The 24,106-nt window shown below is 49.6% G+C and overlaps 2 protein-coding genes across 5 annotated transcripts; one reads left to right on the top strand and one right to left on the bottom strand.

Annotated features, from left to right (window-relative positions):
* The first annotated feature begins 725 nt into the window (after positions 1-725).
* CDC20 (cell division cycle 20) lies at positions 726-6,151 on the top strand. The gene is made up of 11 exons (XM_012649002.1): positions 726-767; positions 2,346-2,574; positions 2,684-2,832; positions 2,919-3,015; positions 3,164-3,292; positions 3,391-3,587; positions 3,700-3,794; positions 3,940-4,168; positions 4,328-4,453; positions 5,445-5,562; positions 5,919-6,151. The coding sequence occupies exons 2-11, from the start codon at positions 2,394-2,396 to the stop codon at positions 6,095-6,097; spliced, it is 1,500 nt and encodes a 499-aa protein (XP_012504456.1). The 5' UTR covers positions 726-767; positions 2,346-2,393; the 3' UTR covers positions 6,098-6,151.
* A 158-nt stretch (positions 6,152-6,309) lies between these two features.
* Positions 6,310-17,063, bottom strand: ELOVL1 (ELOVL fatty acid elongase 1). Of its 4 annotated transcripts, none has more exons than XM_012649003.1 (8): positions 11,015-11,109; positions 8,483-8,542; positions 8,107-8,297; positions 7,847-7,927; positions 7,654-7,710; positions 7,459-7,564; positions 7,233-7,369; positions 6,310-7,050 (listed from the first exon to the last, which is right to left on the bottom strand). In XM_012649003.1, the coding sequence occupies exons 2-8, from the start codon at positions 8,526-8,528 to the stop codon at positions 6,826-6,828; spliced, it is 843 nt and encodes a 280-aa protein (XP_012504457.1). In that variant the 5' UTR covers positions 8,529-8,542; positions 11,015-11,109; the 3' UTR covers positions 6,310-6,825. The 4 variants fall into 4 exon arrangements, with proteins under 4 accessions (XP_012504457.1, XP_012504460.1, XP_012504459.1 ...); XM_012649006.1 differs by lacking the exon at positions 11,015-11,109 and adding an exon at positions 17,027-17,063 and having other exon boundaries at positions 6,318-7,050; XM_012649005.1 differs by lacking the exon at positions 11,015-11,109 and adding an exon at positions 10,361-10,675 and having other exon boundaries at positions 6,318-7,050.
* Between the last annotated feature and the right edge of the window lie 7,043 nt (positions 17,064-24,106).

The following is a 24,106-nucleotide window of genomic DNA, read 5'->3' as shown; positions in this document are numbered from 1 at the left end:
AAGCACCCACTTTCCTGATCCTGCTCACCAAGGTCACTGGTGATTTGCTTCCCAATGGCCAAATCTGACCTTTTCTGTCATTACTCTACTACTTGACCACTTTATAGCATAGTGGACCTCCCACTTCAAGGTCCATGTCCTTATAATCTCCATTGCTTTCCTTCATTCTTTTATTTTTAAATGTACAAATTCCCTGGGGTTGTACCCTTATCCTTCTCCTCTACAATTACCCTTAGTCCAGAAGTCACAAACTGCTGGCCATGTTCTCCCCTCAGATATGTTTTGTTTGGTCCTTCCCTAAACAGAAACCCTCACTGGTTCCACAATGCCTAGCAGATAAAGTCCGAAGTCCATAGCTTAATATTTAAGGCCCTGACCAGCCTGATACTAGACTACCTCTTTTATTTTCTGTAGTTCAAGAACTTCCTTTTTTTTTTTTTGAGACAGGGTCTCACTCTGTCAACCTGGATAGAGTGCCGTGGTGTCATCATAGCTCACTGCAGCCTCAAACTCCTGGGCTCAAGTAATCCTCCTGCCTTAGCCTACCGAGTAGCTGGGACTACAGGCATGTGCCAACTTGCCTGGCTAATTTTTCTATTTTTTATAGAGATGGGGTCTCACTCTTTCTAAGGCTGGTCTCAAACTCCTGAGCTCAAGCAATCCTCCTGCCTCAGCCTCTCAGAGTGCTAGGATTACAGATGTGAGCCACGGTGCCTGGCCAACTCCCCACTTCTAATGCCAGGACATCCAACTCCTTGTTTTCCAAGGTAATTAAAAATAGAGAATATGAATGCCTCAAATTCAAAGATAATAACAATATTCAGTTTGGGCAAAGAGCCCCAGATTTTTCTCTGTTATCATCAGGGTTGGTGTTAAGACTAATGATTGAGAACCTGATTTTTCCAGCCTCTTTCTGGGACTGTATAGCATATTGTTACGATTGCAGGAGTTAGATACTTTGAATTCTGGCTGCACTCTTATTATTGGCTGTGCGCCTTTGGGCAAGTTCCTAACCTCATTCTGACCCAGTTTCTTTTTCTATAAAACGAAGATACAGTATCTGCCTTATGGGATTAAGGATTGAACTCAATAATGTATGTAAACTTTTAACATAGTAGTTAGCAGATGGTCAATAAGTGGTACCCATTACTTTTATTATTGCTGCTTCACCTTTGAGCATAATCACACAGTTCATTTCTGTCATTATTAGAGCATTGGATTGAACGGGAGTCAGCCTTGGATTCCCACCAACTTCTTTGTATGACCTCGGCCAAATCCCTCCCCTAAGCGGGGATGGAGAAGGGTGGACCACGCACAGGTTAAAGTGGGTCTCTAAGATTCCGGACACTTCTAAAGGCTCTGGGAGTAAGCCAAAGTGTCTCCCATAGGGCAGTCTAACCTTATCTTCCAGATAGGCAGATTTAGATTCTGGTCCTTTTTCCTGGTCTTAGGGAATTCCCTTCCCCTCTTCCAGCCTCATTTTCCCTGGTTGTAAAACAACAGCAAACAAACAAACACGTGTGTTACTTCCTCTCTAGTGGGGGTGTGTGTCGGGGGATGGTTCTGCCAGGCGCCAAGCAAATAGCGGGATGCACCCTAACTAGCTCCGGACTTCTTCCTGCTCCTAAGCTGCTCAACTCCGTCCCCTCGCCCCTCCGCCCCACCCCGCCCGCCTGCCTGCCCCTCGCTGGCTCCCCTTTCCCTTCTCTGAACGGCTCAAGCGCTTTGGGTCTCTCCGCCGAGTTCTGCAGGCGTGTATCCTAAATACGACCCACGCGCGGCTTTAAATGTGAGCGTCCTCAGGCTCTCAGACACCTCAAGCACCCGGAGCCCGACACTCTGGACTCGCGCCAGGTGAGGGGACGCTGAGCGGATGGGAGAGAGCGGGGTACGCCGAGGCAGCGCAGGCTCCACTTCACCCAGGCCCACCAGCATTCAGACAGCAATACCCCGGCACCGCCTCTAAGCCCCTCTCCCACCCTTCAAATCACGCTACCCGGATGGACTCTCGTGAGATCCGTAACATGCCCGGAAGACCCGCCCTCTGTGCCGTAGAGGCCAATAGGCGAGGGCGACAGTTGCGACGGTTGGGTTTTGAAGGAGCCAATGAGTGCTCGGAGCGGAGAGTTTAAGAGGCGTAAGCCAGCCGTGCTGAAGCCGGTCTAGGATTGGAACCTGCTCGGGAACATACGGTGAGAGGCGGCTGGGCTGAGCCGGGGTGGGGCCGCGGCTAGCGGGTACCAGGCATGAGGGGCTGCAGCCGAGGGTGCCTCTGATTGTGTGGCCGGTCGGGGACGGAGGAGCCCCTCGCTGTCCCCTGAGCACGGTCGCCTCTCTTCCTCCAGGGCTCGGCGGGCACCAACTGGAAGGACCCCTCCCCCACAGGCGCTCCCATGGCGCAGTTCGTGTTCGAGAGTGACCTGCACTCGCTGCTGCAGCTGGACGCGCCCATCCCCAATGCACCTCCCGCGCGCTGGCAGCGCAAAGCCAAGGAAGCCGCAGGGCCGGCTCCGTCACCCATGCGGGCCGCCAACCGATCCCACAGCGCCGGCAGGACTCCGGGCCGAACTCCTGGTCGGTGGAGTGTGGCGGGACACGGGAGCAAGAGAGAATGGCTGGGCGCAGCCTTGATGCCTCCTTCCCCAGGAGCCTAGTCAGACTGCCTTCTCTCTCTCTGCCCCAGGCAAATCCAGTTCTAAGGTTCAGACCACTCCTAGCAAACCTGGCGGTGACCGCTACATCCCCCATCGCAGTGCTTCCCAGATGGAGGTGGCCAGCTTCCTCCTGAGCAAGGAGAACCAGCCTGAAGACAGCCAGACGCCCACCAAGAAGGTATGTGTCAGAGAGGGTCTCAAGGCACGGGCTCTGACTATGTCCATTGGATAACATCATGCTTCGCCACCACTTTTACATGCCAGGAACATCAGAAAGCCTGGGCTTTGAACCTGAACGGTTTTGATGTGGAGGAAGCCAAGATCCTTCGCCTCAGTGGAAAACCACAAAATGCCCCAGAAGGTAAGACCTGAAGTTCCTGGTTCTTGGAGGGAGATGTCAGTCCATCTATAAGGGCTGAGGGGAGCTACCTGTCTGCTCTTCTTACCTAAGACTGAGGGTAAGGGAGGTGTCAATTTTCCCAACGTCTAAACCCACTCTGTTGCCACAGGTTACCAGAACAGACTGAAAGTACTCTATAGCCAGAAGGCCACACCTGGCTCCAGCCGGAAGACCTGCCGCTACATTCCTTCCTTGCCAGACCGTATCCTGGATGCCCCTGAAATCCGAAATGACTACTGTAAGTGCAGCCTTATCCTTGTCCTGTGAATGGAGAAAGAGGGCCTGGGGACCAGACAAACAAGGAAGCTCATGCTCCTCCCTTTCCACATCTGGCAGACCTGAACCTTGTGGATTGGAGCTCTGGGAATGTACTGGCTGTGGCGCTGGATAATAGTGTGTACTTGTGGAGTGCAAGTTCTGGTGATATCCTGCAGCTATTGCAAATGGAACAGCCTGGGGAATATGTATCCTCTGTGGCCTGGATCAAAGAGGGCAACTACTTGGCTGTGGGCACCAGCAGTGCTGAGGTGCAGGTGAGACTTGTGTCCCTGCACTGCAGCTCTGTCATCACCCAGGGGACTTGACCAGCTGGCGGATGTTAATGCCAAGTCCCAGTCTCTTATCCTGCGGGTCTTCTCTCTCTAGCTATGGGATGTGCAACAGCAGAAACGGCTTCGAAATATGACCAGTCACTCTGCCCGAGTCGGCTCCCTAAGTTGGAACAGCTATATCCTGTCCAGGTCAGTGATTTTTGCCAGTCTTTGGCAAAATCAGTCTGATTTTTGCCCCTTCTGCTCTTAACTGTACACCCCTGAACTGAAGCAGCCCTGGCTTGTTTGCATTTGGTGCTGCCACAGAACCTGATTCCCATTCTCCCTCCTCTAGCGGCTCACGCTCCGGCCACATCCACCACCATGATGTTCGGGTAGCAGAACACCATGTGGCCACACTGAGTGGCCACAGCCAGGAAGTGTGTGGGCTGTGCTGGGCTCCAGATGGACGACATTTGGCCAGTGGTGGCAATGACAACTTGGTTAATGTGTGGCCTAGTGCTCCTGGAGAGGGTGGCTGGGTTCCCTTGCAAACATTCACCCAGCATCAAGGGGCTGTCAAGGTGAGGGGGGGTTGGGCTAAGGTCTCTGTAGACCCTCATCTATAACATGGGGACTATTAAGGGGAGATGGGATGGTGGGATTGGACTGGGTTAATCTGTGACCCCTATAGCTCCTTGTCTAGTTCTAGTACCTGCTGACCCCACCGTTATCCCACCTAGGCTGTAGCTTGGTGTCCCTGGCAATCCAATGTCCTGGCAACAGGAGGGGGTACCAGTGATCGACACATTCGCATCTGGAATGTCTGTTCTGGGGCCTGTCTGAGTGCTGTGGATGCCCATTCCCAGGTAGTCTTTTACCTATTCCAGCCTCTCACTCCCAGATATGTTCTTACTCTGTGTAGTCTTCCTGGGCGACTATGTTCACTTTAGTGGCTTCACCAACTCTATACCCTGATAATTCCCAGACTTCGAACTCAGCTCTCACTTATGAGCTCTATTTCCAACAGTCTGTAGCTGTCTCCACCTTTATGCCCAATAGGCATAACCACCTCAACAGGTCCCAAATTAAACTTGTCACTTCCCCTTGCCTTGCTGAAATGTGTTCCTTCTTCTCTTTTTAAATTGCTTCAGAATGGAAGAACCTGCTCAGAAATATGAAAAACCTTTTAGAATCGTTCGTCTTCCTCACCACAGTCTGTCAGTTTTTCCTCAGAACATCATTCACATCTGTCCCCTTCCCTCAGACTCACCCTTCCTCCCAGTGGAGGCCCACTACAATGGCCTCCTCACTGGGCTTCAAGCATTTATTTCCTCCAATCTGTCTTCTACACTGGTCTGAGCGGTCTATTACTGTCCTTAAGCCTGTAATGGCTCCCCATCACCTATGGCATATAATCCAAATCCATTATAATGACATTTGAGGTTTTTGCTGGTGGGCCTCCATGCAACCACTTCCGCTTCCTCTTTCCATTCCCCCACATGCAACTTCGCCCTTGACATGGCCTCTAGAGCCAGATGGCCAAAATTCAAATTCTGGCTTTGTCACTTACTAACTTAACTTGCATGTGACCTTAAGCAATTTATTGAACTTCCTTCTGATTGATTCCTCATCTATAAAATGGATAATACAGATACTCCCTGACTTACATCCCAATAAACACATCATAAAGTCAAAAGTGTTAAGTTGGGGACCATCTTTTATTGTCCCTCAAAGGGCTTTTGTAAGGACTGATCATTCAAGTCTAAGTCTGTAGCACCTGGCAGGGTGCCCAACACTGGAACTGACTCAGTTCTGAGTCAGCCTGTATGTCGTGCCCATGCTATCTCCTCTCCACAGGTGTGTTCCATCCTCTGGTCTCCCCACTACAAGGAGCTCATCTCAGGCCATGGCTTTGCCCAGAACCAGCTGGTTATTTGGAAGTACCCAACCATGGCCAAGGTGGCTGAGCTCAAAGGTAGGTGGCTATGTGAAAAGCTAGACACAAAAGGCCACATATTATGACTCGCCATGAAATGTCCAGAATAGGGAAATCCAGAGAGACAGAACACATTCATGGTTGCCAGGGGCTAGGGGAAGAGGGTAATAGGGAGTGATGATAATGTTTTGGGATTAGATAGTTTTATTGGTTGCACAACTTTGCAAATATACTAAAAACCACTCGATTGTGAACTTTAAAAGGATTAATTTTATGGTGTATGAATTTTATCTCAATAAAGTGGTTACGAAAAACAAGAAAGGCAACGTGGCCATCAAAATTGGGAGGTCTATGGATGTGTCTGCATTAAGATATACTGTCCTCATTTGCCCCAGGTCACACATCCCGGGTCTTGAGTCTGACAATGAGCCCAGATGGGGCCACTGTGGCATCAGCAGCAGCAGATGAGACCCTGAGGCTATGGCGCTGTTTTGAGTTGGACCCTGCACGGCGGCGGGAGCGGGAGAAGGCTAGTGCAGCGAAAAGCAGCCTCATCCACCAAGGCATCCGTTGAGGACCAACCTTTTGCCTCAGTTTTTTATTTTTCTAATAAAGTCATGTCTCCCTTTCTTCTTGCGTGACCTGTGTCCCAAGGGCTCCTCTCTACTGGGATCAGAGAGCTAGAAATGTCCTCTGGGAGCCTTGACCATCACTCCTGTTTATAGACAGGGCTAAGCAAGCTGTGTACCCTACCTCTTCCACACACACATGTACACACATGACCTCTGGTTTCCTCTGTCACTTTTAATTAAGACACAAGTGAGTAAGCAGCCTCCACAGACTGTATTCCCAGGCCCCCACCCACCCTGACCTTTGGCCCAGAAGCTACTGCTTCAGTGTGGGGTGGAGGAGGGAAACCGGGTCCACAGTGACAGATTATTGCTGACCTCTTCAGTGTGAGGAAAAAGGCCACAAGACCCTGGTGGGGGCCAGCCCTGAGTGCTCCTCTCCCAAGTTTAAGGCAGAGAGGGGGAAGTAAGTGTCCAGCCCTTTTAGCCCCCAGCTCTGGAGTGGCAGAGGGCAATGAGGCCACATCCCTGGAGTTGGCAGGGGGAAGTGGGTGAGGAACGAACGGAAGCTGTGGTCCCTGTAGACCAGTTGTGGGGAGGGGAGGGCCAGTCCCCTGCTCAGTCCTGACCATGCAAGCCCTGGTCACAGGTGTAGACAAGGAGGGCACTGACAGATGCTGCCCAAGGTGCAGTCTTGAGGCACTTAGGTGGGCGCCTATCCAGGCCATGTTTCTCAGTTGGCCTTGACCTTGGCAATACCTGGAGCTCCGTTTTGCTGAAGTACACCACGGGGCAGCCGCTTGCCTTTGGTATAAGATTGATACCAGAAATTGGAGAACAGCACGAAGAAGATGGTGCCATACATCCAGACGAGATGGATAATGACTGGGTACTGGTAGTTACAGCTAGGCATGAAGTAATACTGGGAGATGTGCAGTGAGACCAGGACAAACTGGATCTAGGACAGAAAGGCAAGGGTCAGAGGGGACAGTGAGAGGACTACAGGGTAAGAGGGACTAGAGAAAGAAATAAACATTGAGTGGGGAGGGAAGGGGTCAAAGGTGAGTCAGGTTGGAGAAGGGCAGGATCCAGACTAGGTATGTTGGGGGGATGGTTATAGGCCAGGCCCAAGCCCCTCACCAGTTGGATGGCTGTCATGTGCTTTTTCCACCAAAGGTAGGGCTGAGCCACAGGGCCAAGGGCAGATAACCCATAGTAGAGGTACATGACAACATGCACAGAGGAGTTTATCATGGCATGGAAAGAGCCCATTCCTCCTGTGAGTAGACAATAAAACAGGGTCAGCAGAGTCGAGCCTCTGGTCCCCAGTGTGCACCCTCTTCCCCCTGTGGCCCACACAACTCACCCGGGGCAAACTTTACCCCCCACCACCAGCTCCAGGGAAGCACTGAGTGATGGAAGACATGTAGGAAGGTCACCTGCCCATCCTTTTTCCGGAGAATAAAGATCACCTGAGAGAAGAGTGGGAGAAGGGGGTTCAGACCCAGGGCCTCTACCCTTCTTTCTCTCCCCAGTTCTCGCATCTCATATAACTACTCACTGTGTCCATCAGCTCAATGAACTTGGAGAAGAGGAAGAGCCAGGCCACTCGAACCATCTGCAAGAAGTCAGGGCAGCCTTAGGACCCCACAGGCTACTCTAAGAGTCTCCCTAAACTAGGCCATGGGCACAGGTCACACCCAAACTACTCCTATCCCCCAGGCTGCTCTGATCTAGCCCTGGCCCCTACTTACCCTAAGTGCCTCAGGGCTATTGGAATAGTCCACAGGGTCACAGCGCCAGGTATAGGTACTCAGCCAGCCAGACATCAGGAACTAGGAAAGGGTGTGGATTAGACCACCAGAGTTCTCCCCTCCCAGCACTTCCCTCCCCTTTGCTAGCTGCAGACATGGACCTGAGCCTCTCTGGAAAGGAGAGATGCCATGCTCTGGCCCTATAGCCCACCCCTTATGCTGCTGGCAGGAATTAAAGCCCAGGCATCCCAGGGGCCCACCTCATAGACAATGTATAAGGAGAATGCCACGAGTGAGAAGTTGTAGACAATCATTAAGCCACGGAGCTGGAAGGGCTTCCGATTGGCCATGATGCGAGGCCCAAGGGAGAGAACGAAGTACACGTAGGTCAGGAGGATGGAGGTCATTAACAGGGGGGATCCCATCAGAGGGTAGCCCTGGATCCGGGGATCTATGAAGAAAGGTCAAAGGATCAGAAAGGGCCATGGGTTCCAAAAGGTCTTCACCAGCTCTACAGACATGAGGTCAGGTCATAAAAGGGTCAAGGGGTTCATGAGGTCTCTCCATTAGCAGACAGCCCTAGATCCAGGGATCCCAGAGAAGAAGAGAGGAAAGGGCTGGTGGATGGCACCTTACCTGCATGCTTCATCATTTCCTGGTACACGTTCACCACAGCCTCCATCCTGGCTAAGGACTCTGGAGAGGTATGGAAGGTAGATGTCAGACAGAGCACACTGTGCACCCTCATCCCAGAGACAAGACACAGAACCAGACAACTCCCGATTCCTCATTGCAGAAAGGACAGAAGAGCAGTGAGAGGAAGCAATTGCTGGGGTCTAGGGAAGGAGGAGGCAGTTTGGTGGGGACATCTGCTCCCTACACATCCTGCCTACCGGGAAGGGCTGTTCCACCCTTCCTCTTCACACCTTCCTCTCCACACCTTCCTCTCTTCACTCTCTGCCCTCTCCAGAGAGTTTTACTTCCTGGCCTCCTCTCCCCTCTTCCTCCATGGAACTCTCAATCCCTGGTTTCTTTCCAGAGAGTCTTAACTCCTCACCAACATCTTTAGAATGAACTTCCTCTCCCTTCCTTGCCCAGGTCTCTCACCAACTCTGGGTCTTTCTTCTCTCCAGGGATGTTCCCCTTCAACAGCTCCTCTCTTGTTTTCTCTTTTCCCCCCAGTCCCTTCCAGGGACTCTTATCTTCCCAGGGTCCCTCCTCTCCCCTGGCAGAACTCTCACCTCCCTGGTCCCTTCTATTCCTTCCAGAACCTGCCTGGGATTCCTCCTCTCCCCTGCTGGGACACTGATCTCCCTGGGTTTCTCCTCTGCCTTCCCAGGGCTCTCACCTCCAGGCTCTCCTCTCGGTGCTGTCCTCTCTCCTCCTCTCTCTTCTCCAAGAGCCCTTCCTCTCCTGGAGCCTGGCTCTTTGAGACTCCTGCCCCGGCGGCTCCACCTGTCTGACTAGATCTGGCAGTAGCCCCTCCCTCCACCCACCCCAGCCGAAAGGATGCATGGGGTGGAGAGTGGATCCAGGCCACAGGTCAGTGCCTGTGGGGGGCGGAGCAGGACCCACCAGGATTGGGAAAGCCAAGTAAAGCCCCAGACTCAGCACCCACCCACCCTGGACCAGGCAGATGAGCTAAGGTCCAAGGTTCCAAGTCAGAAACCTCCCCCAGACTCCAGCCCTAGCCTTGGCCCAAAGAACTGCTGAAAATCCACACCCAGCATCCTCTCCTGAGCCAGCCATTAATTCTCAGTTTGTCCTACTTCAGAATGGGTACAATCACCTTTCTCTTCCAGGGAGGGGCAGGGAAGCCAGTGGCATGTGAGGAGGTGGGGGAGTGGGGGAGGTCTCAGGAATCTTTCCCTCCCTCAGGGAGGGGTCCTAATGGGCTAGGCCCCATCCCCCTCAGAGCCTGAAGGAATGTCGGGGGAAGGCTCACAGGGACACAAGAGCCTCTGCCCAGACTCAGGAGAACCTGGGACTCTGAGACAGTCCCAGGGGGACAAGGTATTTCCCCAGCCAAGGCAGCAGGTGCTCCTGGCTCCCTCCATCCAGAGACCCACCTGCACAGGTGCTAAGTGATGCAGCACACCTTCTGACACATCCACCAGGGGCTGCAGTGCACCCTGCGCACACCCCTCACAGGTGCTGCCCCACACCTCCATGTCACCCCCCACTTCTTCAGACACACCATGGTCATGCCCCAGCCCTGCCATCCGCACAGGCCCCCTTCGTCTCAGCTGCCCACCCCAATGCCCCCGACAACAAAGCCAGCACACGGGAGGGCTAGCACACATACAGCCTCCTGCCTCTGACACACCAGCCAAACTGGCTTCCACGGACTGTGACTCGCGTGGCTTCCAGCCCTCACACCGCCCTCACACAGCGCCCTCACAGGCTGGGTACCATGTGCAGACGCATCTGCTCCCCGCCCAGGCCCACGCCCGCTGGAAGGCGCACACACAGGTCCACTCGCACACGTGTGAGCCCCTGGGAGCAGACACGCACCTGCCCTCGGTCTGGCACAGCTCTTTCGCCGAGACCAATGATCACCTCTTCCCTCACGTGCAGACTTTGTGGGGTGCCCATTCTGGGGCAGGGCCTAGGCTTAGGCATGTGCTCTACACACGATGAGTTTGCCAGCTTATCGCTCTCAACCACCAAGCCTCAGTTCACCCCCACCCTCCCACATACACACACCCTGGAGGTCAGGAGGGACTCAAAGCTTCTGGGAAGGACCTCTCCCCAAGCGGAAGGAAAATCTGGGTGTGTCCCCGTAGGGGAACTCAGGCTATTCCTTCCTTCCTTCCTTCCTTCCTTCCTTCCTTCCTTTAAGATGGATGGAAGTGAAAAGGAGCCGGGCAAAGGAAGGCGGAGGGGAAGGGGGAGCCGAGGGCAGAGCGGGAGGGAGGGGGTGAGGAGCAAGAGCTGGAGGTGGTGGAGGAAGGCCTGGGTGTAAGCAAATGAGGCCGGGGACGCGGGTGTCGGGGGAGGGAGGGTGTAGGCGAGGCCCGGCCCCAGGGAGCTGGGACCTCCCACCCACTCGCCCCAGTAACAGCCTCGCCCACAGCCCGGGCAGGGCAGGGCAGGGCAGGGCTGGCAAGGGCTGGGCCAGGCAGGGGGCGCCGGCACGTGGAGAGCCCGGGGAAGGTCCAGACTCACCAGCGGGGGGCCAGGCGGGCACCAGCGGAAGGCTCGAGGGAGCAGGGCCAGAGAGAAGTCCCCGGGGCCAGCCTGCCTGCCTGCCACTTCCTCATCTGCTGGGCTGACTTTCTGTCACCGGAGGGGGAGGGGCGGGCCGGGCAGGGGGCGCCCGCTGATTGGGCGGCCGCCCGGGGCAGGAGGCCGGCCAGCGCAGGACCGGCCCGGGGGCGGGGGTAGGGGCGGGCCGCGGTCTCGGCAGGAAGCTCAGCAGCCCGGACTCCTCCGCCCCTTCCCTCCCGTTCTCTGCCCGCCCCGGCTGCTGGCTTCGGCCCGGCCCGGCGCGGGAGCGCGCTGCCTCCTCCCAACGGGCAGCCCCGGTGCGCCCACTCTCGGCCCGCGGGCGACTGGCCCACCAACAGGACCACCCATCTGTTTGCGGCTGGCCCAGCTTACGGCTCGGGGGAGTTCCAGGGCTCAATCTTTCCTTCAAAGAGCGCCTTCCCCCGCAGAGTGAGCCCAGAGGGGCGGGCGGGAGGCAGACTTGGGGTGGCGGGAGGTCTTAGCGGGAGGGAGCAGCTGACCAGGTAAGCCTTCTCTAGGAGCCTATAAACTTGGACGAGCCCTAGCGTTAGGATCCGCTGAGAGGACTTCCGGGAACGGAGGCGGGAGAATACAAGTAACCTGGGGCAAGACTAGTGAATCACTAGCTAAACTGGCCTTCAGGGTGGCGAAAGGCAAAAAAGGAAGTGAACCTGACTGTGGCTGAATGTAGTAGGTCTTGAAGGCCAAATGGAGCCATTTGATTTTTATTCTAGAAGCAGAAGAGAAATTGAAGATTTTGGAGGAGAATATAATCAGACTTGTATCATTCATCCATCAAACATTTATTGAACACCTACAGTGTGTAAGACTGTGTTAAGCTCTGGTGACACTGTCCCTGTACCCATGGGGTTTACAGTCTAGCTGAATCACTTCACTCTGGCAGCCAGTGTAAGGAGGGTGCTGGAGGGAGACCAGGTGAGAAACAAAAGCCTGACTTAACAAGGTTTGGGAACTGATGGGATCGAAGAAGGCATACAATATAGAGATTTCCTCCAGACAGCAAGACTAGCTCTCTGAATATTTAGTTGTCTATTCTACACTCCCTGGCCCCCATATCCACATCTCCACATACTCACCATCTAGACTGAACTAGTGGGAGCAAGGACTAGGTTTTAGTGAAATGAAATCTGTATCTCCAGCAGCTCCTGGAACAGTGGTTTGCATACAGTGATCCAATAACTGCTTGTAGGCTGGTGTGAATGTGGACAGAATTAGGGAATTCAGAAGAGGTGGTGGCTGGGAGAAATAATATGTGCTTAAATGGTGGGATGTAGCTATGTGGAAGTTCAGTCCTGGAGCTCAGGTAAGAGGTATGAGGCAAAGTACAGATATGACCCAGCCCATTAGCACCTGCCAGTAAAAGAAAATGGAAGAATTGACTATTCAAAAAACTCAAAACTTCTTAGCAGTGTAAACTAAGACCCTACCTGATGTAGTCCCTACCTGGTCCTCTCATTCTACCTGTGCTTTAACTATTTCCCAGAGATGTCAGGTCTTTCATACTCCCCAACCCCCAATCTCTGCCTCCTGGCTCAGTACAAGGTATAGTGAAGTCTCCCAGGCAATAAGTCACTCCTTCCTCTTGCTCCCACAATCATACTGTAATGTAATTATCTGCTCATCTGCATCCCCTGACTATAAGCTCCTCTCAGCAGAGGCCATGTTTTAGTCATCTCTATCTCTATTTATTTTTATTTTTTAGAGACAGAGTGTCCCTATGTTGCCCAGGCTAGACTCAAACTCCTGGGCTCAAGCAATCATCCCACCTCAGCCTCCCCAGTAGCTTGGATTACACGGTCATGCCACCACGCCTAGCTCCATCTCTGTATCTCTAGCATTTGGCCCGTTGTCTGGCGCTCAGTTGACCCCCATAATGTTTGTTGAGTGAATCTTAGCATACAGGGGACATTGTGAGAAAGGAAGAGAGGTCGAGGAATTCTGAGTCAAGTGGGGAGGACATTAAGAATTCAAAAGCCTTTCTACTTCCATGGGAACAGTTTCATTGAGTCAATAAATATTTATTGAAAGCCTAATGTATTCCAGGTATATGCTAGTGACTTTGGGGGGGTCACACCTGACTCCAAAGTCCTGAGTTCAAATGTACCAATTTGTACCTGTGTGACCTTATGTAAGTGGCTGAACCTCTATAAAATGGGAATAATAAAAGTACCTATCTCATAGGATTATTGTTTAGATTGAAAGAGATGACCCATGTAAAGTGCTCAGCACTGTTTCTGTCTCAACATTTAATAGACAGGGTGGGGAAGCAGTCCAATACTAAATCAATAAGGGACATACTTATATGTAGATTCACAAGCATTCATTTAGCACTATTCCTAAACACTGTGCAAAGCACTGTTCTGAGAGCACTATTGAGAAGTTTCGGATCAAGTGTCCAACATGAGAGTCCACTAACGATGAATAAAGCAGAAGATTACAGATGATGAAACTGTCCCAGAAGCTAAACACAGTAGTGATAGGGAATTTCAACTATGCATTTATTCAACTGGACTATGTTGGTGTATGACCATGGCAAGCCCTCAATAAATGTTGACTGACTAGAATGAACATGCTCAAAGACACTTCATTCAGTTCTTGTCCAGGTCCTGGGAGAAAGCATCCTCAAATATCTGATATAGACCACCTAGCCCCAAGTCCTACCATATGGGATCTCCATGGCCCTAGGGTTCCTGCAAAATAGTGCGATGGAGAAGACAGACATATAAATTAACAATTATAGTAGCATGTGGCAAGTATTCCCATAGAGATAAACCCAGAAGGTTATGAAAGCAATCGGGTGGGGGGGTACTAGCCCAGGGTGTGGGTTAGTTCTGGAAGGATTCACAGAAGTAACACTTAAGTTGAGCATTAAAGGACCCTTTCTATAAGGCAGAGAAAGGCCTTCCGGCAGAGGGACATGTGTATGTGAAGGCACAGGAGCAAGGGATGTGGCAGGTTTGGGGAACTCTAAGTAGTTTGGTATGGCTCCAGCTCAGAGGGCTTATGGGAAGGGCAGGAAAAGTAGGCAGGAGTCAATTTATGAAGAGCCTTGTATGCCATGGTAAGAAGTTTGGATTTGATTCTGTTTATATTTTTCAGCCCTGGCTGCACACCAGAATCACCTGGGGAGCTTACTGCCTGGCTCTTACCTCCAGATTGATTCCAATGGTTGTTTTTAATGGGAAGAGGCTGGAGCATGTATATATGAGGCGTGGAAGGAGACAATGGGATCCAGCAACCACAGGGAGAGATTAGCCTGTGGCTAAGGAGAACACCTCCCACACTGAAATGTGGGAGTCTATTTTTTCCTTTAATCAGAAGGTGAGGTATTTTCTGAGCATGAGCGGGGAGTAGGATAAGGAGTTTTAGGGAAGTGGCAGTCTGGGGCAGCTGAAGGCAGAGTGCTGGGAAGGTTTGGTGAGCAGAGCTGAAGGCCCCACTGGCTGGGAGACCATGAGTGCACAGTGGAGAAGGCTGTGTGATGTTCTCCAGCATAGCTAAGTGACTGGGAGGCAGAGGAGCAGAAACGGGACCATTGGGATTTGCAGGGAAGCCAGGAAGAAGGCCTTGTAGATGAGAAGGTTAGTGAAGGCTAAGTAGAAAGAAAACTAACCAGGGGTGGGCGGATCAACTGGAAAAACTGAAGGGGTCAAGGAACTCCCAAACTTGATAAGGAAGAAGGCCCGGTGTAGTAGGGAAAGAATACTCAGTCCAACAGCTAAAACCTCCTTCATGGAGCCTTCCCGACTCATGGGAAGTGAGGTGATGACTTCCCCTGGGTCCCACCCTGCTGACTCACTCCTCACTCACTGCTCTCCAAGGGGCCCTTATCTATCCTTTTTCTCAAGGAGATAAACCATTAATGTAGTTTCTCTAAAAATTCAGCCTGGCCAGGTGCACTGGATCACGTCTGTAATAGGAGACCGAGGCAGGAGGATCACTTAAGGTCAGGAGTTCAAGACCAGCCTGAGCAGCGTAGCGAGACCCTGTCTTCACAAAAAATAGAAAAATTAGCCAGGTGTGATAGCATGTGCCTGTAGTCCCAGCTATTAGGGAGGCTGAGGCAGGAGGATTGCTTGAGCCCAGGAATTGGATGATACCACTGCACTTTAGCCTGGGCAACAGGGCAAGATCCTGTCTCAAAAAATAAATTAAAAAATGAAATAAAAGTTCAGCCTAAAAACCACTATCGCTATGAACTCTATTTCTGTGATTGTCTGAGACTGTATATGTTTTGGCACAAAAATTAAATGGAAGTGGGATCAGAGAAGCAGGAATGGCAGTGAATGAAAAATGGAAAAAGGTATGCCTGCATGTTTATGTGTGAGTGAGAAGAAACAGGCCGTGGGAGACACGGGGGAATCAGCTATGACACCAGGAGCTGAGGATCTAGGGAGAGCGGCAACAGGAGTGGCAGGTGGAGACAGAAGCAGCCTCCTGGGGAGTGTGTCAAGCTTCTCCCTTCCCTATCCTGTAAAGGTCAAAGGGCACTTCCTACACAGTACCCACACAGAGGAGCTGAGGGGAGGGTTGAGCCCACGAGGACAGGAGAGCAAAGATGAGGGCAAGGTGTTTGCCAGTTAATCATTCTGCATGTCCCTGGGCCTCAGCCAGCAAGCCAGTGTCCTCTTCTCAAGCAGGCTAGGACCTTGACTGGAGGGACTGGGGCTGGAAAGACATCTGGCTGTCAGAAGGGAGAGAGTGCATGCAAACACTCATCATATCATTTGGAATGTGAGGGTTTGCCTGGGCTCCTGAAAGTTCAGGGCCAAGGTCTGATCCATCAGTGGGTAGCCAGTGCCTGCACACTATGGGTGTCATTCACTGTTTACTGAGATGAACAAAAATTCAGGAAGGGGGAGAGAGAGAGAAGGATACGAGAGAACCTGTAGGAAGAACTCTGGAGAGAGAAAAGGGGAGGCTTTTTGTTAGTGGGTAAACCAGGTTATCAGGATGGAGGAAAGAGAGCAAGATCTGGAAGACATGTGGGAAGGGCCAAAAGGGAAAAAGAGAAGTTTGCTATTCTATTCAGCACTTTCTTTGGCAAGCATAGGGCCAGGCTGCTCTCCATATACTCACTCTTACGGTTCAATCCTGTAAGGTAAGTGCTATCATCACCTTTTAACAGATGAAAAAAATAGAATCAGAGAGGTTGAAGGGTCTGCTCAGGTCACATACCAAGTAAGGTAGAAACAATATAGGTGTTCAGGCTGAGGAAAAGGTATGGCAAATGAATGGACATAAGAAAGCACAGGACAGGCATAGGCAACTGCAAGGGATTCAGTTTGGCTAAGGATATGGTGAATGAAAGACCTTCACATGATAGACGGTTGAAAAGTAAGTTGGCCCTAAATCAAGATGTTTTTTGGATTCAAAAAAACTAGTATAGTTGTATTTGGACATCTCTGAAGATTTTCATTTGTGTTTTTGACACAGGGTTTCACTCTGTCGCCCAGGCTAGAGTGTGATGGCACAACCATAGCTCACTGCAGCCTTGAATTCCTGAGCTCAAGGGATCTTCCTGCCTCAACCTCCCAAGTAACTGGGACTAAGACACATGCCATCACACATGGCTAAGATTTTTTCTTTTCTTTTCTTTTTAGAGATAGGGTCTTGCTACATTGCCCAGGTTGGTCTCAAACTCTTGGCCTCAAGTGATCCTCCTGCCTCAGCCTCCCAAGTCTCTGGGACCTGAAGATTTTTGAGTAGGGGTTTAATATGTTTCCCATTGTGCTTTAAAAAGACAAACCTGGCAACAGTAATGTACATCATCAAGGGGAAAGCAGAGGAAGGAAGGGAGACCAGCTAGGAGCCAGCTTAGAGGCAAGCTGTGACACAATGAAGTCCTGACCTAGAGAAATGGCAGTGAAAAGGAAGAAGAAAGGATATGGCAGAGAGAGGACCCAAAACTGATAGCAGGTTGTCTACCTGGATAACTCAGGTGGAGCAGGATGGAGAAAATGAATGCAGTTTGGGACACCATGAGTTTGAGGTGAGCTGGTCCATTTGGCAGGCAATCTGCAACATAATACCGCGTGTTCAGGAGAAAGGACTGGGCTGGAGAAAAAAATCTGAGGATTCTTGTATAGAGATGAAACTATGCAAAGTGGACTGTGGTAGCTCTAGTTTTGGTTGTATTCATTTCCTTTAAGGAATTCCTCCCCAACTCCATTGGCTCATTAATCCTGGTGTTCTCTCCAACTTCCCCTTAGTCCAAGCTCCTCATGGCATGTAATCCAAGCAAAACCAGAGTTCTTCCATGAGATGAGTTATGATAGTGTAGAGTGGAGAAATGCAGAGACACAGTCCAGACAACATTTGAGCTCCTGAGCCCATCTAAAGCCATCCATTTAACCCAAATACAACTGGGTCCCTTTTTTTTTATTTTGGTTACGCTAGCTTAATTGTAATGTGTTGAAATGAAACCAGTCTAATATACCATCAGGAGATTGCTCAGAAGAAAGTAGAAGAAGAGAACAATAGTTACCATTTAAGTGCTGACTATCTGCCTAAAGGGCCCTGTATGCCCTGCTAAGAATCTTGGGCTTTATTCTGTAGAAAAGTAAGAGCTACTTAAAGGTCTAAATTTAATTTTAAATAGGCTCAGTTGAAAGTACCCTTTGAAGTTGGTACTATAATCCCATTTTACAGAGGTGGAAACTGAGGTTCTTGGAAGAGCAGTAACTTGTCTAAGCTCACACAGTGGATAAGTGTCCAGGCCAGCATTGGAACTTGTAAATAAATAAACTTTAATAGAATTACGGATGCTATAATGGAGGTCTGTAGAGGGTACAAGAGAGGTACAGTTTAAAAATGGTCAAGTGTATAGGAGAGGAAGTGGTAAAGACTTTACAGGAGTGGGTGACATTTGAAGTGAAAGGATGAATTGTTCACCAGGTGAACAAGGGGGTTAGAGCAGGAAAAAGAGAGGACAGACATTCTGAGGAGGGCAGAGCATTTGTAAGCCATGGAGATGTGAGGCAGCACCTGACCCCCAAGTGCCTCCTGATGGCTACAGCTGAGAGCACTTATAGCAGAGTGGCAAGAATAGTGGAGTATGCTATGACAAAACAAGGTCTGAAAGACAGATGGTGAATGCAAAGGGAAGAGAGGCAAGCATGGCATCAAACAGCTCTGGTTTTAATACCCAGGGAATTTCACAGCCACCCATGAAGACCTGAGCCCAGACCTAGCAAGCACAGACAAATGAGGCAAGAACTCATCACAGCTGCACACAGAGAAAGCTATGAGTGGTGAAGGGCCCCCTTTAGGGACAGAATGTAGGAAGACTGTAAAACTGAGTCTTTAGCTGGTTTGGACAGGGAAGAGATACAGTTTAGAGTGGATGAAGAAGAATATTTCAGGTAAGGGAGCTTGTCATTTGGTATCAAGTCAAAATGATACCATTTAAGACCAAACTGGGGCTTAATGACAGAATGAATACAGGCAACAACTAAGTGGAAGAAATAAGATTTGCAAAACTAGAGTCAAGTTTGACTTATCATGTCAGGCACTCCAATGTAAAAATGTCCCAGTGCCTACTCCACACTAGTTGCTAAGGAAATACTGCGGGGGATGAAATGTACACAAAAAGTCTCACCTGAGGCTGAGCTTCTAAGCCATAAGCACAGGGGAGCTGCAGAGGGAGGGAGAGGTTATGACATCTTAGAGGGATTGGTCAATCATTTATTCAAGCAACAATTCCTAAGCAGATTTCTAGATGCTATGCTAGGGATAGCTAATGTGTACGGAGTTTCTACTATTGTTAAGCACTTTGTACTTATTAACCCATTTACACCTCACGGCAACCTATGAAACAGTCACTATTATCATGCCTAGGAATAAGGAAAGGAAGGCAAAGAGAGGTGAACTAACTTGCCCAAGGCTACACAGCTAGTAAGTGGCACAGTTAGGATTTGAACCTGGGCAGACTGGCAGTACAACCTGCTCTTTTAACCAAAAAGTTATTTTATGCTACCTCTCCAAAGTCAAATAAATCATAATAGTAATAATAATAGAAGCACTACCATTTATAGAATCTGTAGTATGCCAGACACACACATCATCTTGATCACACAGTTCTCAGGTAGAAGAACAAGAATTCAAACTCAGGATGTTTGAACTTGAGGGACAAGGAAGTGTAGCAGGAGCTACAATAAGTTTGTACCATGTACAAATGTGCATAAAAGAGGAGGTAACTGATCTTACCTGGTGGGAATGGCGTTGATTTGTAGACAGACCGGGTTGTTGGAAAGCTTCACAGGGGGTGATTTGTGAGCTGAATTTTGAAAAAATGATTGGGTATTCATCAGAATGATAGGGCAAAGTGTTCCATGCAAAGGGAACAGTGGGAATAAAGGAATGGAAGTTTGAAAGAACCTGCTATGTTCAGGAAACTGCAAGCAATCTGCATGGCTTGGGAACTTAGTGGGTGGCAAGACAATATAGATTAGTTAGGAGAAGGAAGCAGGGGGCTAGATCACACAGAATCTTACTTGCCTTTCCAGAAAATTTGAGCTATGTTTCAAACTTTTCCAATGAAGTAGATGTAATAGCCCAAAAAAAGAGTAAATAAACATCCCCAAGGAATCTAGTGACTTAGTCTGAAGTTCTTCAGACTAGTAGAAAATTTTTGAAGTCTGTTTTCTCTTAATAATGCATGTATGCTAAATTTCCATTCTTTGTTTTAAATTACTTACCTTAAATTTAAATTACTTACCTTACAGGTAAAATGAACATTCCAGGATGATTTTATCTTGACTTTCAGTATGCCTGGCACACCGCCCCTACCAACCACCAGGTACATGGACACCAGTTTGAGAAACACGGGGAGTGAACTATGAAAAATATTTTAATCAAGGTAATAATTGATGAGATCTGCAGTTTAGGAAGCACTATCTGGCAGCCTTTGGAAGACAAGTTAGAGTGAGCGGGACTGGAGATAGGAAGTCTAAACAATACTTTTAGTGAGAGAGGCCCAGAGCCTAAACTGTAGGGCAGGATAGATAAACACTGGGGAGACAGAACTGATAGGATTTGGTATCTGATTGGGTATAGGGGGGCTGGGGACATAGAGGGGGAATAGGTTAGGATGGTTTCCGTATTCCTGGCTTAGGCCATGCCCAGGAAAATTAGAAGAAAAACAGGTGTGGAGGGAAGAAGGATAATTGGATTTGGGCATTCAGGTACCTGTGGACCATACAGGTAGAGATGCCCAATAGGAATCTGCAGCTCAGCAAAGAGGTCTGGGCTGAAAATAAAACTTGTTTGAGTTATGCACATAAAAGTGGTAATCAGACGGGCACAGTGGCTCACGCCTGTAATCCTAGCACTCCGAAGGCTGAGGAGAGAAGATCGCTTGAGGTCAGGAGTTTGAGACCAGCCTGAGCAATAACAAGACCCCGTCTCTACTAAAAACAGAAAAATTTAGCCAGGCATGGCAGCACATGCCTGTAGTTCCAGCTACTCAGGAGGCTGAGGCAGGAGGATTGCTTGAGCCCAGCAGTTTGAGGTTGCAGTGAGCTATGATGATGCCACTGCACTCTAGCCAGGGTGATAGAGCAAGACTGTGTCTCAAAAAAAAAAAAAAAAAAAAAAAGTGGTAATCACAGAGAAAGCAGGTGGAATAAAAAGAAAAGAGGGTTAAGGACAAGTCCTAGAGAATAACAACATTCAAGAAGCAGGCAGATATATAGAAATCCAAAAGCTCCAGAGAAGGAATGGCCAGAGTAGATGAACAAAGAAGAGTGTGCACCCTAGAAGCCAAGGTGGGGAGAAACAGACTTAAAGGAAGTGGTCAGTACTGTCAAATTCTGCAAAGAGATTAGGTAATATGAGGATTAAAAAAACTCTGGATTTAGCCATTTGGTCAACAATAATCTATGATACAGTTTCAGAGGAATGGCAGAAGTACCAGCCCAACCACAGGGGCTGAAAAGTGAATGGGAGATGGAAGAAGAGACAGTGATTATAGGCTCTTTATTTCAGGAGTGTGGCTGTGAGTGAGGCAGTGAGAAGGGATGTCAGGTCAAGAGGGATTTTTTAACGTGGAAGAGACAGTTAAAATGGCACAAGCCAAGGCCATGGAAATGGATATATCCCAGAGAAATTAGCAAAAAGAACAAGGATGGTCTGCATGGCTACAAGGATGGACAACAAAAGATGAAAATTCAAAATAAGCACGAACTAGGGAAACTGGGGTAAGGGCAAGGGAAGGCAGTGGAATGGCAGAGAGAACATAGGAAGGGGAGCAACTCAGGGCACTTGACATTTGATTCAGTAGGAAAGGTTATCGCCATATTGAAAAAGTGAGAAGAGGCTCTCTGGTACAGATATCTTGCCCAGGGTAGAGAGAGATGTTTGAGAGTCAGAGGGTGACTTTTGACATACATGTTGGAACTTGTAACTTATGGTAACTTGCCACCTCTTTGATGAGTCTTCACTAGAGAATGATATGAAAGCTAGAAAACAGTTTTGGGGTAATGGTCTAAAGGGATGTTGGTATGTTAAATTGTAGATGATAGGGAGAACTGTAAGAACAGTTTATAGGAATTTGAGGGATTTGGGGGCTGATATAGGAAAAACTTGGCCTATTTATGTAACACAGTTGTGCACTGAGGAAAACAAACAAAATGCCTGGGGAAAAGGGGCTTGAAAATCATTGCCAGAGACTTTAGGGCTAGAAAAGATCACTGGGATCCCCCAGGTGAGGAAACTGAGGCCCAGGGAATTCAGGTGCCTTGTCCATGATGTACTCAGGGAAGCTGCCATGTCCAAATGGTTGCTGACATCCTGAGAGTATGTGACTCACGGAGAGACCACATAGGAACCCAAGAGCTGCCTCAGCGACACATGGGAGCTCAGAAACAAGAGATAGAAGTTAAAGAGAGGAAATTTATCCCGTGGGACAAAACACATGTTGAAGTGATAGGGCACCACGGTCTGTCTAACCGTGGAACAGAAAACCCTGTTTGCAGGGTGGAAGCCCTTTCCAGTTGTTAGCCCCTGTGCATTCAGGTTTTCAGGAAATAGCTATGTCAAGCCTCCCTAGGTAAGTGCTGTTAACCCCCAGGACTAAACAGATAAGGGACCACAGCCCCTATTCCTACTCCTGGCCCAATGCTAAACTTCAATAGGCTATTTCCTAGTGCCCCACTCACCCCTCCACCCCACTAATTCTGGAGCAGATAGAAAAGGCAGATGGAAGAAAATGTATACCCCTTAGTGGTTCATCTGGACAGTAATCAGGAACTGACCCAGGGTAGGCGTTTGGAAGGATTCAGCCTCTGTCCTGCCTGGTGCTGGGATCGGCTCACACGGCTCCTGTGTCCACAGGGCACAGAGAATACATTGTCCATAAGGAGGATTATTCTGTACAAGAAACTCAGACAAAGGGAGAGGTTGTTTCCAGCTGCCTGGGGGAGGTGAGAAGGGGGTGGGAAAAGGGACCAGCCTTGCACTGGGGCATTCCTGCAGAATTCAGCTTCTTCCCTTCAGCAGCAGGACAGGAGATGGGCAATTGCAGCCCTGCCAGCTCAGTCCGATTCCTGGGACCCATTAAGGCAATGGAAGCAGCACTTGGCTACAATCTCTCTTGGCTGTTTCCCAAAAAAGTACAGGGTTCAATGAGGTGAGCCAGCTTTGCAGGGCAGCAACAGACACCAGAAGGGGAAGAGAACGGGATGCCTGGGAAATGAACAAAAGGCGGGCTTCAGCGGTGACCAAATCTCAGGCTCAGGCAGAGCTGGAGAGGGAGAGGGCCTAGGCAGTGGGCTTCCTGCTGACATTGACTCTATAAGCTCCGACTTTCAGTGGGATGAATTCTGTGCTACAGCAAGTTCTTGAGGTTTCACAGCTGCTGCTTCTTTCTCCATCCTAGACACAAACCTGGGAGACAATGGGCTAATCGCTTTCTCCAGAGACCCCAAGAGTAGAAGGCACAACCTCCAAGCAATACAGGGCATTCAGAAACAGAGGAATATTACCAAAGGAGGCTGAGAGAGTCACCTCTGCAAATCCTAAATCTGAGCAAGCAGGTCATGTCCTCTTCAAAGGAAATGCCATATATATTTCCCTCCTGAGGGAATAAGCGTTAGGGGTGAGAGATACATATTCTCCATTGAGGTGTTTTCTGGGCAGTATGAACCCCAAAGTGGGAGATCCTACAGAGGCTTGTGTACCCCAGAGAATTTTGAGGAGGGGATGGAAATGAGAGCATGTGGCCCCACAGTGACAAATATAGAGGTGAGAGTGCCTCCACAGTGTTTGCTTAAGGAGTGTTTGCTTAAGCACGCAAGATAGGTGACATCCTATGTTCCTCTTGGGGCAGGAGGACATTTCCACTCCTGGAGGACAAGGAATCCATTTCAGTAGTGCTGGGAATGAAGTCATATTAGCCAGGGACAACAAAGAAACTCAGGGTTGGTGCATTCAATAGGAGGGAATCTTTTGGTGGAATAAAGGACAGCAGTCACCAAAAGACAATCCAGGGGTTTTAGAGAAGCACAGCTTGAACTCTTTCCAGCATGACAGTTGGCTCTGACATTTCCAGTGGGAAGGGAAGAGATGAGAAGATAAAGAACACCTGAGAGAGCTGATGACCTGGACCCTTTGAGTGGAGGAAAGGTCTGGCATTGCCTCAGAGCTGACCACAGGACTCCCCTGATGCTGTGTATTGTGGTCAGTGAGCCTGTGGATACCACTTCTTGTCTTGATGGAACCAGAACAGATGTGACATCTGGGACCACTTTTCCAGTCCTTTGCTGCCACAGCCTGGCAGAATTCTGTTTGGCACTGAATAAATGCCAAAGTACCAGTGTGTGACAGAACAGAAAAAAGACAGCTGGAAGGTATGAGCAGGAAGGAAGTCTTAGGATTTTTAAACCAAAGCTAATTAAAGGTAAGAAAACTGTTAATGGAGAACAAATTAGAATTGCCTTGCAGCAAACTTCAAATTGTCTCTGATCCCTACGTGGTGCTCTCATAAACTGCTATCAGACAACCCTGAGC

The sequence above is a fragment of the Propithecus coquereli genome, unplaced genomic scaffold (assembly GCF_000956105.1).
Source record: "Propithecus coquereli isolate 6110/MARCELLA unplaced genomic scaffold, Pcoq_1.0 Scaffold299, whole genome shotgun sequence".
NCBI lineage: Eukaryota > Metazoa > Chordata > Mammalia > Primates > Indriidae > Propithecus > Propithecus coquereli.
This window is presented reverse-complemented; position numbering and strand designations above follow the sequence as displayed.

What these genes read in the sequence shown, in the direction of transcription:
- ELOVL1 (XM_012649006.1), bottom strand. Translation starts at nt 8,528, where the DNA reads ATGGAGGCTGTGGTGAACGTGTACCAGGAAATGATGAAGCATGCAG. An exon ending in GGAAATGATGAAGCATGCAG is followed by an intron (nt 8,298 to 8,482) that starts GTAAGGTGCCAT and finishes CTTTCTTCATAG; the next exon opens with ATCCCCGGATCCAGGGCTAC. An exon ending in CCTTATACATTGTCTATGAG is followed by an intron (nt 7,928 to 8,106) that starts GTGGGCCCCTGG and finishes ACCCTTTCCTAG; the next exon opens with TTCCTGATGTCTGGCTGGCT.
- CDC20 (XM_012649002.1), top strand. Translation starts at nt 2,394, where the DNA reads ATGGCGCAGTTCGTGTTCGAGAGTGACCTGCACTCGCTGCTGCAGCTG. An exon ending in GACTCCGGGCCGAACTCCTG is followed by an intron (nt 2,575 to 2,683) that starts GTCGGTGGAGTG and finishes TCTCTGCCCCAG; the next exon opens with GCAAATCCAGTTCTAAGGTT. An exon ending in CCAGCAGTGCTGAGGTGCAG is followed by an intron (nt 3,588 to 3,699) that starts GTGAGACTTGTG and finishes TTCTCTCTCTAG; the next exon opens with CTATGGGATGTGCAACAGCA.